The 18670-nt window shown below is 43.7% G+C and overlaps 1 protein-coding gene across 1 annotated transcript in view; it reads right to left on the bottom strand.

The window, feature by feature from the left end:
• Positions 1-4474, bottom strand: part of SEPTIN11 (septin 11) — an 83537-nt gene extending 79063 nt beyond the window's left edge. The window contains exon 1 of the mRNA XM_047091914.1: positions 4308-4474. Coding sequence (XP_046947870.1) covers positions 4308-4334 — 27 coding nt within the window. The 5' untranslated portion in view covers positions 4335-4474. The remainder of the gene's footprint in view (positions 1-4307) is intronic.
• Positions 4475-18670: the final 14196 nt, after the last annotated feature.

The raw sequence follows: 18670 nt of genomic DNA, 5'->3' as shown, positions 1-18670 counted from the left end.
GCTTAGAAAACTCTATACCCTGCCCCACAGGAAGTCTAAACCCAAAGATCATTATCAGCTGTGGATATAAATACTAGGCCTTCTGGCAATCAATCAAAGTAGGACATCCAAATCATTCGCTCCTTTGTCTGGACACAGACAGAGGGTGGCCCCTTTGAAAGCACTAAGCATCGGTGTCAGTTATATGGGTGTCCAAAAAGACAGGGTTTAGCAGACACACAGTTTGGTTTCTAAGTCACAGTTTTTAGGAGATGGGTTAAGCTTACTTGTGTAAATCTCACAAAGTTGATGAAAACGTGCTAACAATCTAATAACTCTTACATCAGGATGGTGGGGTATGGGTAGTTTTGTTCTTTTAATCAATTTCCACAGGTCTGTTTTTCATTGCAATGTAAACACTTCATTTTTAAGGAAGATATTTTAAAGCATAAAAAAAAAAAAACTATAGCTTTCAAAGATTTGAAAAGGACAGATTACCTCAAACACTTCCAGCATTCCTTAATAATTGCTTACAGAGTCTCAGTGTGTATAATTTATACCACTGACAGAATTTTAATTTTTAAAGACCTCCCCCTAGATGACAGTCCCTTTATCATTTAGATAGCCACCCCGCAGACCTTTTTCAGCTCCATTAAGCTTTTGCCAGGTACAAAAGAGCCAGAATCCTTCATGCAAGGACCACAGCATCAAGTCTTAGAAATGGCAATTTTGTAACACTGGAAAATAACGTTTCACTGTCAGTCCTCACCCTCCTCCTGCTGAAAACAGACCATATCTTCAGGAACCGTCTCTAATGATTCCCAGACAAGATCTTTACCTGCATCATAAGTGTTGACTCAGCAACAGGCACATAATTTCCTTTCTCCCTAAATGGCTTACATACTCCATACTCACTGAAGTTCATCACTTCACTACGCATAGACACTAAATCTCTCAGAAAATAAAAGCTCCAGGTAAAAAGAGAAGGTCTCTCTTGTCCACTGATGTAACCCTGGCTCCCAGAACAGTACCTGGCACATAGGAGGTACTCGGTAAATACTTTTAAATGAGTGAATGAACTTGGTTTTTCCATTTCTTTTGGCTCCACAGATACAAGAATAATTAAATAGGTTTCTTAAAGGATATCATGCGAAATCTCCATCGCTGCAAAAGTTTAAATACATACCATCTGTTAGGGATAAAGTAAGAAATATTTTTGCATTGGGAAGAAGGCTGAACTGAATAATCTCTTACAGTTCCTTTCAACTCCTAGGCTATATAACTTGAACACCACACCTTAAGAGAGAGTGGGTCAGCTACATAAAGCCTGATTCCCAGGTAAAGTAAATTACCATGTTCTGTTTAAAAGAAAGATAATAGCTGTCCTGGGACTTGGATGCAAAAATACTAACTCACCCAAAATGTGGACACATCCCTAAGGGAGAAATGCTCTCATTAATCATTAGTTATATTCTGAAACAGATGTGCTTTAGGGTCTTCTCAGAGCCAAGCATCAACACCATCCAAGAGAAAATGGAGACACTAGGGGTCGAGATTAGAACAAAAATAAACAGTATCACACTAAACTCAAACTTTTGTTTTCCAGCCAACAAATCAACTTAAGAAACATCTTAATTCAGCCTTAAGGTTTAAATGGTTATAACTGAATATAACCAATTCAAAAGACAGAAAATACTGCATCTGCCATACAAGGTTTTTCCCCAGTAAAATCTCATATTTACCTAGGATATCACACAAAGACATTCAAGTTCAAGAATGCCTAACATTGAGAGCAAATTATTCTAACTGAACTTTCCTTCAATCTGGATGGGAGAGGCAGTTTGTAGGCAAAGGAGATCTATTCATGTTTCCCTAAACAACTTTTTTAAAAAGTCTAAATTCTAAAGGAGTAACTAGGGAAACTCCATTCATACATAGATCAACTTTGGAGTGGTTCTTTTCTCTCAACACACCCTTCCTTTCATTTGTTCAAATCAGAGAATAGATAAAGGAACAGGAGGGGCAGAGAATTCTAAGATGAAGGATGTAGTGTTGATCCCTTGGAGCGGGGTTTGGATAAATCTGTATTCACGAGGGTTGTTTTGAAGGTACGACTATAGGCACCACACTTAAGGCAAGAACTGAATGAACAAAGTAAAACAATTCAACAATTCGTTGGAAATGTATGAAAAGACTTTTCAACTTTGTAGTCAACTTTTGATCACCCAGACCACAGCTCAGTCCAAAAAAAAAAAAAAAAGTCTTGTTTTTAAACTGCAATTTAATCTTAATTCCAGTGACAACGGGGAATGTGCAGAGAAAGCAGTTACCTCCTCTGTACACATACTCTTTTTGGAATCTCCTCTATTATTTGAATAAGAGGTCTTAGAGAAGAATTCTGTGGGATTAAGCTCACATCTGGTTGGCAGACCTGGTGTTGGATATGATTATGGCCACACAACTAAATCTCAAATCCACATACTGTTCCTATTTAACTGACATATATGAACTAACTAATTTATAGAAAATGTGCAGCAAATTATTTCTTCCACCTCCCCCAAGCCTCAAGAATGCACCAGCAATAGGTGTTACTGAACAGCCCCCCCCCCAAATTTGCATTCCTAGACACTCTCCAATTATCTCAAGCAGTTATCAGTTATTTTAGTTATGGAAATATGTGCCCTGGAAATAAGTACAGTGTGGGGACGGTGAGAGAGAAGGGGGTAATTTAACCAGATAAACTTGACCTCTCTGTACCTCAATTTCCCCCACCAGAAAAATAAAGGGATTAGCACAGAGACTATGTAAATTCCCTCAGTAACAATAATCCAGGACCACTAATTATCAAGGGCACAATTTGTGTGCAAGAGGAAACCTGATTCTTAAGCGTCAGGTCATTAAATATTAGAGTATAAAATGCCCAAAAAACCCAGTTACACTTCAATAGGACCACAGCACATTGTGACAGTGGAGAACGTCTTTGAAAACACGCCTGCAGCCAAACCACCAAACCGAGTTAAAGCACGCAGAAGGACCCCGCGAAGTTCCCGGGGCGGGGTGGGGGCGGGGGCAGCAAAAGGCGCGTGTATCTGGAGAGGAGTTCGAGGAAGAGCTTGGAGTCCAAGCACAGCCTTGCATTCCTGGGGCTTCGGAGCTTCCAGTACGTCTGTAAGTCTCTCGTGTGGAACCACAAGACCTCTCAAGCCACCACCTGCGGCCACACAGTTGTGGGAGGGAGAGGAGAAAAGGAAGGAGGCAGAGCGGGAAAAACCTCGCTCGAGGCGCGCCCCAAAACCGGTGGTGCAAAAGTGGACTTCGAACATCGACAAAGAAATGGGGAAAGAGAAGGAAGGAGGACTCCGCTTTTCCCACACGGCTCTGCTCCTTTCAATAAAAAAGGAAGGGCCACCGCCGTCCCTCCCCCCACCCCCCCTCCGCCTTTCACCCTAGGATGCGGAGCACCGACTGAGACCGCACCCTCAAAGTCCGGCTCTGAATCGCGAGCTGAGTCTTGCACCCCACTAGGCGCTGCCCCTGCCCAGCTCTGAATTTGGGGCGGGAGCGCACCCTCGGTCCTTCGCTCGCCCCGAGCCGCGGGGCACCGGGTTCTCCACTCGCCCGCCCTAACCTTCCTCTTCCTCGCGTCCGCGCCTCCTCGGTTCGCCGCCCCCGGTCTTCTAACCTCGGAGCATTTAATACTTCCACCCACCACGACAAGGGGGCCTTGTGAAAACTTTGTGTGTGTGTGGCTAGGGCTTTTGTCCACATCCTGGGCAGGGCCAGGTCAGCCGGGTGGGTGCCTGGGGGTGTCCCGGCTCTCACGATGGGGAAGCCACCACGGAAATCCCAGCCTTTCATTTCTGATCCGCTTCTACGGCCGTGTGACAGCGCGCTTCGGGGAACAATTCCCATGCCCTGGTCGCCCCTCGGCGAGGGGGAGTCAGGAGGAAACCCCCGCACTCGGTGCCTCTCTCGACTGTCACGAGAGAAAAGGTGTGCACGCCGAGAGGGAGGCAGCCGAGAAATACCGTGCCTGAAAGAAACCCTTTAAAGGGAAAAGAGGGAAGGGGTCCTTTCTCTCCCACATCTCCGGAACCCGGGCGCGATGAGGCGATACACTGTTGCATCACGTAGTAGCCCAGCCTCTAGTCTCCTAGCCCTCCCCTCAGCTCCAGACGCGCGCCCAATCTCACGCACACACCCACAGCCGCCACCATCCGGAGCCCCCGCCCGGGCCCCGGTATTCCCCCCCCGGCACCCGCCTGAAAGCGGGGACCACCCAGTGCCGCGAGAGCCGCGGGCAAGGGTGGTGAGGCCCCAGCACTCACAGACGGTCTCCCCACGGCCACGGCCATCGCGGCTGCGGCTCCGACTCCAGCTGCGCCCGGGTGCTCTCCGCCAACACTGGCTGCTGCTCCCGCTCGGGCTCGGGCTCCGGCTCCGGCTCGCCTCCCCCGCGCCTCCCTCGCGGCTGCGCTCTGCCAGCACCCGGCTCCCGCTCGAAGCCAGCGGCATCTGCTCCCCCCACGCCGCCGCCCCTCCCGCTTTATTAGAGCAACATGGCTACCCGCCTGGAAGGGACCATTTGCTTCCCTGGGAAGGGGTGTGAGTCTGCGCGCCCGGGCTGAGGCGGTGGGAGGGGGGATGGCGTGCGGGCCTCCAGCCGGGGTCAGCGGGCTCAGGCCGCAGGACTCGCCCTCAGCGAAGGTAGCCGTGGGCCCCGAAACGACCCTCTCCAGTGCCACCGAGACTCCCGCAGCCTGTACTCTGGCCGCCACCCCCCGCTCCACCACGTGCTGGAGTCCGAGTAAAATCCTGGGCGCGGAGGTCCTAGCCTCGGGTTCCGCCACGCGCTTCACCAAGCAGGAGAGGCTGCGGAGAAGGTGAAGGGACACTGGGGCTAGACGGGTCTGCGGGGACAGCGTCTCGCGGCCAGTTAGCCCAGGGCAAGCACGCTCCACCCGGAGGAACCGGCTTGGAAGGGCTGCGGGCCAACCGGGGAGAGAGAGCGGTGGGCGACCGAGGTGGGGCTGGGCAGACCCCCACGAGGAAGCGTTGCCCCTCCACAATTCTTTTCATAAGGGAGAGACTAAAAGGCTGGAAGCTGTCCCTAAAGCGCGCGGCTGGGTAGGGCATCACATGGAGAGGAAGAGGCCATAGTAGTTGCGGCTGCGGACGACCCAACCACCGCCGGCTGGAGAGGAAGAAAAGGACGCCCCCGCTGGAGAATTCACGCAGCTGTTGGCAGCCCCAGAGCGTGGGGCCAAGGCCTTCCCCGGGTGCAGCGAGAGCTCGTTGGTCACCCGTGGGGGCTCAGCCGACCTTATTTGATTGCTGGAGACAGACCCGACGACGCGGAGGCGCGCGGGCGGGAGTGCGGCTGGGGAGGGGCGCGGCGACAGCGCCGGGCGGGTGACCGTGAAGTCGGCGCGACTCCGGCCGCGTGGGGCTGGAGAACTCCTCCGCTGTGGGGAAGGACTTGCGCAGCAGATGTTGGGGCGTTACTGCGTGTCTGTGTGGCGGACGGCATGGCAGGGTTCTGGCGCGTGCTGGGTGGCGAGGTGTGCTAGAGCTGCTGTAGGTGACCGCGGCCCCTCGTGGACCGGGAGGGGCGGACCTCGAGGACGAGGTGATTGGGCATAGCAACCTGTCCGCGGCTGGATTGGAGAGCGGGGAAAGTGTGGTGCGGAGGTGAAGGGTGGTGATCAGCCCACGCGATCGCGCCCTCAGGGAAAGCCTGGGCCTATTGAATTAGGTGAAAGACAAACCGCCTGTTTAGACTGAGGCGCCTCAGAGTCTGACCTAAGCGCCCAGGTTTGTCGCGGCTTTGCATCTGCCTCTGTCCACCCGCCCCCACCCACCCACCCACCGTGGGCCGCAGGATTAGAACGCGCCGCCTTTGGCTAAGGATGAGTGGGCTCCGGACGTGGGTCCAGCCGCTGTGAAGCAGACGCTGGGTTGCCCCGTGAAGTGTTGAGGGGCTCGGTGCTGAATTCCACCCGCAGGGCTGAGAGTACCGATGAAAGGAAGATGAGGATCTCTGGATGGAGACCTGTTGTGCGTGTGGGCGGGCCCAGACTAGCAGGGAAGGAACCTAGTCAGTTTTGACCAGTATCTGCCCCCTTGACTTCAAATCTTTTGAAGAAATGGACCAACATTTATGCCAGGCATACAGTAGGCACTACGTGTTGAATTCAGATGACCGTGTGGATGGGTGATGTGCAAAGGGAAGGGGAAAAGGGAAATACTTTGATCTGTTCTCTGTATATAGCCATTTTTTCCTTCTCCCTTGGGGAGGATTAGACAGTGGCACTGCCCACGGACCAAAGGTCTCACGTAAACCCTGTAAAAAAAACATCGCTCTTCACCTTGCCAACCAGATGTAAGGGCAATTGGAAACCAGCTCTCCATTTTGTGTTCTGTTGACCAGGCCAGATAGCAGGATTTAATTAATTGTTTTTATTTTTATTTATTTCTTCGGTTCGTGTTTATGTTGAAAACCTCAGATTAGACTGTAAGACTTTGAACTCGCTACTTGGTGGGTGGGTTAGTTTATTCTCATCACAAAAGCTTAAAGTCACTTATTCCAACAGCTCAACTGTTGGTAGAAAGCCTTTTAGGACAAAATGATCCCAGTTTACCCCACTTCTGCCTGAATTTTTTCACTGACAAGGAGCATTGCCTTAAGTTCCCCCTCTCTGCTTTTTGTTTGTTTTGGCAGGTAGGCATAAATATATTTAATAAAAATACAGTTTTATTACTTTTGGCCAAGAAGGCTGTTTCAGAATGTCATTTCTCATTATGAAGCTATTTAAATAATCATTCTACAACCAGACCTACCTAGGTTCAAAAATCCTGGCTTTACCACTTCATAACTGTGTGACCTTGGGCGAGTTACTTAACCTTTCAGCACTTCAATTTTCTCATCTTAAAATCTGTTTAATAATAGCTCTTCCGTAATAGAGTTACAAAGGGATTAGATTACCTTTTTAGATTATACTGTGGTAAGAACTAAAAATTTTTAAATGCAGATGCCTCTCTGACTCTTAACCAGTGTGCAGTCTGCTGAGAGACAGATGTTTAAACAATTCTGCTAGATAAGACAAATCCTAGAAAAGATATATGAATTATGGGGATGCCTGGGTGGCTCAGTCGGTTGAGTGTCTGACTTCAGCTCAGGTCATGATCTCACAGTTTGTGGGTTTGAGCCCCGTGTCAGACTCTGTGCTGACAGCTCAGAGCCTGGAGCCTGCTTTGGATTCTCTCTCGCTCTCTCTCTCGCTGACCCTCCCCTGCTCGTGCTCTGTCTCTCAAAAATGAATAAACATTAAAAAAAATTTTTTTTAAAAGAAAAGATATATGAATTATGGGATTTTAAAGTATGGTAAAAGGAACTATTCACTCTGTCAGAACAGGAAAGGGTTCACCAAGGAAGTGGAGCAGGAGAGAGAGCAAGGAAGACATTCTACTTTGTTCCTTTAGCCCCAGGAGTAGTAACAGCTTCTTAGTGTTACTAATTTTGGGATGCCTTGCCATCTCTTATTTGTCCTTCTAACTTTGCCTACTTCAGCTCTTCTCAAATATTAGTACCTATGAGTCACCTAGGGATCCTGTTTGTTTATTTTTTTATTTTTTTAAGTTTATTTATTTTGAGGGAGAGAGAGAGAGCAAGCACACGTGGGAGAGGGGCAGAATCCCAAGCAGGCTTTGCACCATCAGTGCAGAGCCCAATGCGGGGCTTGAACTCACCAGCTGTGAGATCATGACCTGAGCGGAGATCGGGAGGCTTAACTGACTCCACCATCCAGGTGCCTCTTAGGGATCTGTTTAAATGCAGATTCTAATTCACTAGGTCTACATGGGGCCTGAGAGTCTCCGGTTCCCTCTGGCTCCCAGGTGATGCTGATACTGCTGGTCTGGTAATCAATCATACTAGACTAGCAAGGGTTTACAGTTGCGAAGCAGTTCCTTTATTTAAGGTTCTTTGTTTGAAAAATCTGCATTAAATTCTTTTTTCCACTAAGAACCTGGTAGATATAGATGGAAACACACAAAAACTTGAAATTGTCATTCATGAGCTCAATCTCTTTTCCTAATTGTGAAAACATTTGTTAAAAAATTCATTCTGGGGGCACCTGGCTGGCTCAGTGAGTAGAGCCTCTGACTCTTAATCTCAGGGTCTGTACATTCAAGCCCCACATTGGGTGTAGAGATTACTTTTTAAAACATTCATTCTGAACGTTGTAAATTTACCAGTAATTCTCAAATTCTCTCTTGCTTTTTATGCTCCTTGAAAATCAGGACAATATTTGCCCCTCTTTAGTCTTCTGGCATTTCTTTTCTCTGGCTTTCCAAAGCTGACTATTGATTCCACAGTCACTTATGCTAAGTATTTCATGGATAATTCATTTAGGCCTGGAAAGTTTAACTCACTTAAAATAATTGGTTGCTCGTTAACCACATTGGATTTTAGTAGCCTTTTCATCATTAAAATAATTTTGTTCATTAAAAAATTACTATCTTTAAGAGAGGAGACAAAAATTGAGGGGTCTTGTCCCCCCCACCCCTTTTTGTCATTTGATAGCATTATATCCTCAGAACCCAAGAAGTGGCTTTCATCCTTTCTTGTTCACCCTCTTGTGGCAAGCATTACTTGAAAAACAAAAAAATTCTGGAAATTCCTTGGTATTCTTTTTTTAAAAGCAAAAATTATGTAAGCCTACAGTAAAGTATTCATCCTTGTAGGCTTGTGCTACTCTTTAATACATGCTCTTTTAAAATCTGATCTTGTTAAGAAACACCCTGTGAAATGACATGCTCCCTGGAATATGAGGACTTGGACACTGGCCACTCTCTTTGGCAGCCAGCCCTGGAGTAGGGTCAGTTCCCCTGTTGTGGCACCCCTAATTATCAGATAATTCTTTTCTCCCTGGGAGCAGTCATTTCCATGTCAGTTATTATTTCTCTTTGTGAGCCTAAAAAAAGTATGTAGTTGAAGTCCCTCTGACTACTAGATGTTGCCACAGAGAAGAGAATCCTATATATGCACCTGTATATTATGACAGCAATATCGCTTCTATATTCTTACCTTTTGTCTCAACCTATTTGCTAGCTACCATTCCACCATTATCAGTTTCCACCAGCTGAATAATTCTATTGCATGGGGTTACTCTGCACCTACATTTCTTGTCTTGTAGACTTGTTCCTTTTGAATGAGGTAATACTTCCGTATTTCAGCCATAGGTTCCTTGCTATTTCATCTACCAATATCTATTCAATTGCATTCATTTCCTTCTGTTAAGTTTTCCAAGTTCTGTTTGCTTTGCCATTAATTCTCCCTTTCCAACCTGAGATTTCAAAAATCGCCAGCACTATATTCCAAGTTTCTTCTGTTTTCATTTAGTCCATCTAGATCAACAGAAGTGGATATCAGTCAGTTGGTATGATAAATTTTAGCGGATTATGCTTCATGCCTCGCCATTATACTCTTTAGAAGAATAATAGAGTCAGCCATTGCAAGGCTTCCTCCATATTCATCCATAGCGAAAAACATGGGCTTGGGAGTCAGAACAATGGGGGTCATGTTCCTGCACTGCCAAATATCATATGCTATGCAGTTTCTTAAATTGATATATTGATTTGGGTATAGGCTATTTCTATAGTAAAAACACCCCAGGCATGCCTGGGTGGCTCAGTCCATTAAACGACCCACTCTTGATTTCTGCTCGGGTCATGATCTCACAGTGGTGAGTTCAAGTCCTTTGTCAGGCTCCACTCTGACTCTCTCTGTCCGTCCCATTCTCTTTCTCAATAGGTAAAATAAACTTCAAAAAAAAATTGTTGGGGTGCCTGGGTGGCTCAGTCAGTTGAGCATCTGACTTCAGCTCAGGTCATGATCTCACGATCTGTGAGTTTGAGCCCCACATCGGGCTCTGTGCTGACAGCTCAGAGCTGGAACCTGTTTCAGATTCTGTGGTCTCCCTCTCTCTCTGACCCTCCCCCATTCATGCTCTGTCTCTGTCTCAAAAAAATAAATAAACGTTAAAAAAATTGTTAAAGAAAAGAAACACCCCAAAAGTCAGTGACCCAAAAAAGATAAATGTTTATGTCTGATGAAAAGTTCAGGAGGTGGTGAGCAGTCCAGAGGCCTGGCAGCTGTGATTCTTGAGGCCATCCAGAAGTCCACATTCCTTGTTGCAACCTTGTTGCTCCATCGAGTTCTGATTATTACCTTGTACACTCTGAATAAAGCTGGTTCACCAACACCGTATCCATAGTCCAGCCCGTGGGAAAGATGAAAGAGATGAAGAGGCAACGGAAGGGAAGCAATTTCCTTTTAAGGAAGTGACCTGGTCATAGCATGCGTCACCTCTGCTCACAATCCATTGCGAAAACTCGGTCACACAAATGTACTCAGGTGCAGGGGAGGCTAGGATTTGTGATCTCTTATATGACACCAAATGCCACGCTAAAAGGAAGAAATGAAAAATAGATACTGGGGGAAATCAGTCTCAGATGTAATATATTTACATAGTTTAAATTTTGTTTTAATGTTTATTTTTGAGACAGATAGTGTGGGGGGTGGGGAGGGGCAGAGAGAGCCAGAGACACAGAACCTGAAGCAGGCTACCGGCTCTGAGCTGTCAGCACAGAACCTGACGGAGGCTCCAATTCATGAGCTGTGAGATCATGACCTGAGCCAAAGCCGGATGCTTAACCAAGTGAGCTACCCAAGCGCCCCTATATTTACATAGTTTAAAAAAATAATATAAAATTGTGTACAATGAAGTCTCCCACTCCATATACCATCTGTCCCGTCCCCATCCCTTTCCCTGACAGATAAATAATTTATTAGTGTCTGGTATATCTTTCCAGAGTTTTCTTAAAGCAACTTCAAGCAAATTTAAATATATATTCTTATTTCTTACCTTATCCCAAGTTTTACATAAAAGAAAAACCACACAGATCATTCTGTACCTTATTTTGTTTATTTAACACTATTTTGCACATCCTTTTATATGACTGACTAGTTATCTTTCTTATTCTTTTATACTGTTGCCTAGTACTTTTAAGGCTGTATCATCATCTATTTAATAGTCCCATTGATAAATTCAGGGTTGTTTCTAATCTTTTACCATTACAAATGATGCTGAAATAATAACCTGGTGTTTGTAATTTTGAACATGAGAAAGCATATCTGTAAGATACATTTCCAGAAGTAAGATTAGCCGATCCTATGATACTGAGCTAGTCTCTTGATCTCGTTAAGTCTTATTTTCTGTACCTATAAAATGAAGTTCGTATTTACCTCAGATAGGGTCATTATGATAATGAAATAACTAAATATAAAGTTATTCTATGATAGTATCAAAATCATAAAATAGAGATACATTTATGAAAATATGCATAAGATTTGTACTCTCAAAACTACATAACACTGCTGAGAGAAAGGAAACCTAAACTGAGAAATATACCATGTTCATGGATTAGAAGACTCAATATTTTTAAGATGTAATTCTCTCATGGGGCGCCTGGGTGGCGCAGTCGGTTAAGCGTCCGACTTCAGCCAGGTCGCGATCTCGCGGTCCGTGAGTTCGAGCCCCGCGTCTGGCTCTGGGCTGATGGCTCAGAGCCTGGAGCCTGTTTCCGATTCTGTGTCTCCCTCTCTCTCTGCCCCTCCCCCGTTCATGCTCTGTCTCTCTCTGTCCCAAAAATAAATAAACGTTGAAAAAAAAATTTAAAAAAAAAAGATGTAATTCTCTCCAAATCAGTCTATGGATTTGGTGTAATCCCAATTGAAATCCCAGGGAGCTTTTGTAATAGAAATTGAAAACCTGATTCTAAAATTTAATGCAGAAACACAAAAGACCTAGGATAACTAAAATAATTTTGAAAAAGAACAAAATAACAAAGTTGGAGAACTTAAACTAAATTTCAGGGTTTACTAAAAAGCTAAAATAATCAAGACATCATTGAATTGGCCAAAATATAGTCACATAGTTTTTGAATGATTCAGAGAATCCAAATATAGACCCACACATGTATGGTCAATTGAATTTTGATAGAGATGCCAAGGTAATTCCATGGGAAAGGATAGTCTTTTCAAGAAATCCTACTAGAACCATTACATGTCCATATAGACAAAAAGAACCTCGACCTTTATTTTACTTACACACAAAGATTAAATCCAAGTGGGTCATAAACCTAAATGTAAACACTAAAACTAACATTTGGGGTGCCTGGCTGGCTTAGTGGAGCATGCAACTCTTGATCTTAGGGTCATGAATTTGAGCCCCATGCTGGGCATAGAGATTACTTTTTTTTTTAATTTTTTTTTAACGATTATTTATTTTTGAGACAGACACAGAGCATGAACGGGGGAGGGGCAGAGAGAGAGGGAGACACAGAATCAGAAGCAGGCTCCAGGCTCTGAGCCATCAGCCCAGAGCCCGACGCGGGGCTCGAACTCACGGACCGTGAGATCGTGACCTGAGCCGAAGTCGGACGCCCAACTGACTGAGCTACCCAGGCGCCCCAAGAGATTACTTTTTTAAGAAGTAACACTTCTAGAAGAAATAATAGGAAAATTTTAATGACTGGATTAGGCAATAATTTGTTAGGACACAGAAAGCACTAACCAATTGGACATTATCAAAATTCAAACTTTGGCTTCTCCAAAGAAACTATTAATAAAATGAAAAGGCAAGCCACAGATTGGAAAAAAAAATATCTGTAATACTTAGTTTTCTTAATGGGCAAAACACGTGAATATACACATCATAAAACAAGAATACATATTTGGCCAAATGTGCATGAAATGACACTCATCATTATCTTTAGGGAAATGCAAATTAGACTACACACACACACACACATATCACCTACTAGAATGCTGAAAATCAGAAAACCTGGCAATACTAATTGTTAGGGAGGATATGAAGTACCTGGACTTCTGATGCATTGTTTGTAAAATATACAGCCACTTTGAAAAACAGCTTGGCACTTTCTTATAAAGTTAAACATCTATCTACTATGTAACTCAGCAGTTCCTATCAGAGGTATTTACACAAGAAAAATGACAACATGTATCCACAAAAAGAGTTTGTAGCAGCTTTGTTTATAATAGCTAAACAATGGAAAGAATCCAAGAGTCTCAACTGGTTAGTTGATATATTGTGATATACCAATACAACTGGACACTACTTAGCAATAAAATATACTATAGATATATGCAAAATGTGGATAAATCTAAAAAATAGGCTGAGTGATGGGGAGCCTGGGTGGCTCAGTGAGTTAAGCATTCGACTTTGGCTCAGGTCATGATCTCGCAGTTCACGAGTTCCAGCCCGGCATTGGGCTCTGTGTTGACAGCTCAGAGCCTAGAGCCTGCTTTAGATTCTGTGTCTCCCTCTCTGTCCCTCCCCTGCTCATGCTCTCTCTCTCTCAAAAATAAATTTTAAAAATAAAAATAAAAATAGGCTAAGTGAAAGAAACCAGACAGGAAGTATATACAATGTGATTCCATTTATATGAAATTATAAAAACAAACCTATAGTTATAGAAAGCAAAACAGTGGTAACCTAGGGTCTCAACTGGGGAGAATTGACTTGAAAAGGGCACAAGAGGAATTTTTGGAGTAATGAAAATGTTCTATAATTGTAGTGATCATACAGGTGAATTTGTCAAAGCTTATTGATCTATATGCTTAAAATGGATATGTATTATTGTATATTATATATCAATAAAATTTATTTTTAAAATCACTGGGGCGCCTGGGTGGCTCAGTCGGTTAAACATCCGACTTCGACTCAGGTCATGATCTCGCGGTCTGTGAGTTCGAGCCCCACGTCAGGCTCTGTGCTGACAGCTCAGAGCCTGGAGCCTGTTTCAGATTCTGTGTCTCCCTCTCTCTTTGACCCTCCCCCATTCATGCTGTCTCTCCCTGTCTCAAAAATAAATAAACGTTAAAAAAATATATTTAAAAAAAATCACTGTACCAATGTAGTTGCTTTTATAATCAAAAACTCTATGATAGGTCTGTTTCTCTAGAAGTCATCACATACCATCAAATTTCTGTTTAGACTTATCGAATGCTTACTCTGTCAGGCACCATGCAAAGTATTTTGTATGCCTATCTCATTTAGTCCTCACAAGAGCTCTCTGATATCTCCCCACCTTACAGATGAGGATAGTGAAGCACAGAGACATTAAGAAAATTGTCCAGCGTCCAGTCATCATCGCGACACTAGTAAGAGGCAGAGCCAAGATCAAAATTGAGGTTTGTTAGACTTCATTATTCACATCTTTCATCATCAGGCTGTGTCCCTCCTTCTTAGCACTTGCATCTTTCTTAATGCAGCTCTTGGGAGCTTTACTTACCAAGAATAAGCTGCATTATTAAAATACTAACACAAGCTTTAGCATTTGAAGGAGAATCTTTAGATGGGAAGAGATAGCTGACCGAGCAGACCTAATCTGATTCTTACAGAGTATATGTTTAGCACAACATGGAACATAGGAGGCACTCAATATACACTTGCTATTACTGTTGTTGTTCTATCATTTTCACTAATTCTTAGGATCTCTTCCTCCCTGCTGCCACTACTATACTGATATCCAGAGTCCACTGATCCCATTTAATGCTTTGGCCTCAGTCTCGCCAAAAACTCCTCCCTATTTGCCCCTTAGCCCAATAGAAATGGGCTAGAACTTTACAACAAGACTTTAATGCTAGTGAAGTACAAAAGGCAAATAAGCAAAGTCAGTACCTAGGATAAAAACCATCTGACTTACAGGGCACCTGGGTGGTTCAGTCAGTTAAGTGTCATCTCTTGATTTCGGCTCAGGTCATGATCTCACAGTTTGTGGGATCGAGTTCCACATCGGGCTCTGCATTGACAGCACAGAGCCTGCTTGGGGTTCTCTCTCTCCCTCCCTTTCTGTCCTTACCCCATTCATGTGCATATATACTCTCTCTCTAAATAAATAAATTTAAAATATTTTTAAAAACCCATCTGGCTTACAAAATACATGTTCTTACCATTTATTAAACATTTACCAATAATGTACTATACAAAAAAGCAAAATGTAAGACAATGTGTACTGTGCCACCATTTCTCTAAAAAGAGAAGAACTCCTAAAAATGAACATGCATAGAATATCTCTAGAAGGATGCACAGGAAACTGGAAATACTGTTTGCCTCTGTGAAAGGGCATATGGGGCAGGTGTGAGCCAAGGTAATAAACACTGTGGGTGACTCAACCATATCCATTTTATTCAAATGCATCTGGAAAACTGACTTTTTCTCCAGGGATGGCTCTGACTGGTATAAATATGGTTCCATTCCCTTGACAGTGACCTGTTATGGGTGACCCAATTCTGTCTAATGAAATGAGAGGAGAGGTTTGCTGGAAGCTTCTCAGATTTATGCTTTCTCACTCTTATAAGTTCATAGGTCAGTTTTTCTCTGTCCTGTTGGATGCAAACAAGGAAGCATGAAGCCCAAGGTTTCCATTTTTCAAGTATAAAAGGAATTCAGCCTTAGGCTAAAGCCCATGGACTAGACAGCAGAGTAGGAAGACTGATAAAATCTGGGTCCTTAACAATACTGTGAAGCTGCTATATCAACTAACTCTGAACCCTATCCCCATCTCTCTGGTAAGCGAACTAATACATTTCCCTATCATCCAAGCCAGTTTTAGTCAGCTGACAAGTTTCTGCTACTTGCAGCTGAAAACAATGAATGCAGATAAAGACATTTTTCCTTTTATATATCTCCTGTATTTTGCTTTTTAAATCATGTGCATGTACATCTATTTTAAAAGAGTTTAAGAGTTCATTGTGTTCCAAGCATTGGGAAATCGCACTTAACAAAAATTCCCTTTAATCTTAAGGATGTGGAGTTACCCTTTACAGAGTTATATAGGTGGAATTATATGAAATTGACATATTTATATGTCAAAATGGTCAAATATTGGCAATTTTAATGCCTTTTTTTTTTTTTTTTGAGAGAGAGAGAGAGAGAGAGAGCACACAGGGGAGGGCCAGAGAGAGAAGGAGACCTAGAATCCTAAGCAGGCTCCAAGCTCTGAGCTGTCAGCACAGAGCCAACGCGGGGCTCGAACTCACAGACTGCGAGGTCATGACCTGAGCTAAAGTTGGATGCTTAATCAACGGAGTCACCCTGGTACTCCAAATACTGGCAGTTTTATAATATAAATTACTAGCCATAGTGTTCACATGAAAGAAATTATACACATGTTTGTACCAAGGGCATCACTCCTCCCATGCCAATGCCCTGAATATTCTGGCCCTCAATGAACTTTTCCCTTGGGCTTTCCCCAGTTGCTGTTTTCATCATTTCTACTCCTACACTACAGAATTGATGGAGGGAGAAAGATAAGAGCCCTGTAAATCAGATCACCATATATTTGTGCTATCTACACAATACACCTGCTTTTTGTTTTTTTCTATTGCCTGACATTTCCTCTAGTAGCTATTTTATGCTTCTTACTTAAAGACAAAACCATGTATTCTGAACAGAGGTGCCCTTATATACCCTCACGTACAAGTTGGTGCATGTGTCCATAGCCCTCAGCATCCCTTCTCTTTTCCAAAAATGCTGCCCTCAAACTCTGCTCTCTCAATTGTCTGATGTTGGAGCAGAAGACAAATAGGACACTAATATGATATTGAATATTGGTTAGCTGTTACTGTATAACAAATTACCCCCAAATGTAGTGACTTGATAAACAATGATTATCACAATTTCTGTGGGTCAGGAAATCAGAAGCAGCCTAGCTAGGTGATTCTGGGCTCAGGGTCTCTTAATCACATCTCAGTCGCGACGTCGAGGCGGCAGTCATCTGAAGGCTCGGCAGAGGTAAATGGTCTGCTTCCAAGGTGACTCACTCAGACGCCTGCAAACTGGCACTGGTTGTGGGTGAGAGGACTCAGTTCTTCGCCACGCAGACTTCACCACAGGGCCGATTGAGTGTCCTTGTGACATACACAGCAACTGACCTTCCAGAACGAAGTAATCCAAAACAGAGAAGAGAGCAAATAGTGGAGAGTCCGCCCCCAGTGAGGACTTCTAGAGCAAATACTACCCATCAGAGTTGTCTGTCTTTGGGCAGAGATGGCCAGGCCTTTACACCCACCCTGCTCAGTCACTAGATGACGGCTTCTGGAAGCTGTGACCTTATGAGGGGCATTTCTCCACAGCTCAGGCACCCGGAAGAACTGTTAGTTGAGACTGTTTGCTAACTGCACCCCCAGTGGCTGGAAAGCAAATCCTTCCTTGAAGGGGATCTGTGGTATTTATTTGTTTACTACAAGCCTCTGGTCCTTTAAAGTTTTTCCCAGTTTCAAAGCGATTTATTTTTTTATTGGCTATCATTTTTTAATGAACATTCTATTAAAAATATTTTTATGTTTGTAGAAAAACTGTAAAGATGGTATACCTCATATAACCCACACTCAGTCTCCCCGATTATTAACATATTTTTATGGTTCACTTATTAGAATTAATCAACCTATATTTATCCATCATTATTAGCTTAAATCCATAATTTATTCAGATTTCCTTCATCAGGTAATTCAGATTACCTAATGTCCTTTTCCTGTTCCAGCACATTTAGTTGTCGTGTTTGCGTGTGCTTCTCTTGGCTGTGACAGTTTCTCAAACTTTCTTTGCTTTTGATGCCCTTGACAGTTTTTTTTATTCTTTTTTTAATGTTTATTTATTTTTGAGAGAGACAGAGACAGAATGCGAGTGGGTTAGGGTCAGAGAGAGGGAGACACAGAATCCGAAGCAGGCTCCAGGCTCCGAGCCATCAGCACAGAGCCCAATGTGGGGCTCGAACTCACAGAGCTGTGAGATCATGACGTGAGCCCAAGTCAGATGCTCAACTGACTGAGCCACCCAGGTGCCCCTCCCTTGACACTTTTGAGGAGTACTGCTCAAGTGTTTGGTAGAATGTCTTTCAGCTTGGATTTGTCTGATATTTTCCTCAAGCTTAGACTGAGGTTATGAGTCTGTGGCAGGAAGATAAAAGAGGTAAAGTGCCATTCTAATTACATCATACAGTGTAGATGACAAACGCTACCTCAGCCTGATGATTAAGTCAATATCAACAATGAGTCATGTTGATAGTATAGTATCCATGATATGACGTAATGAGAATAGCATTGGGAGCTATTTCAGTTGGCTACTGTGTCCCTTTAACATACCTCTTTTATTGATTTTTGTTTTTGTTTTTGGGTGTGGTTTCTTTTTTTGTTTTTTGGGTTTTGTTTTTTTTCGGGGGGGGGTTGGTGTTTTGTTTTGTTTTTGAGCACTTTCTTATTTTCTGGCACTACAAAATGCTTCAGGCTTATCTTGTATATTCCCTGCTCCAGTCCTAGAATCTGCCACTTCTCTAATAGTCTTTGGTTCCTTTCACTGGAGGATGGCATTTAGAAACTGAAATCTAGGTGCTAGGGGTGCTCATTGCTAATTGGGGTATGGTTGCTTCTAGGCCCTCCTAGTGTCGGAGTAAGGACATATGTGTGTCTACTTACCTGTGTATTTGCATATGTCTACACATATTTTTATACGTAGTGATTTATATCTATATGAAGATAAACATGAGTCCATACGAACGTCCCCAACTCAAATCCATTAGTCCATAGAACATTGTAGCCTTCTTC

The sequence above is a fragment of the Lynx rufus genome, unplaced genomic scaffold (genome assembly GCF_022079265.1).
Source record: "Lynx rufus isolate CCGP_SWC_20201006 ecotype Redwood Valley unplaced genomic scaffold, mLynRuf1.p SCAF_3, whole genome shotgun sequence".
NCBI classification, from domain to species: domain Eukaryota; kingdom Metazoa; phylum Chordata; class Mammalia; order Carnivora; family Felidae; genus Lynx; species Lynx rufus.
The sequence above is the reverse complement of the archived record's forward strand: the minus strand, read 5'-3'. Positions and strand labels throughout refer to the sequence as shown.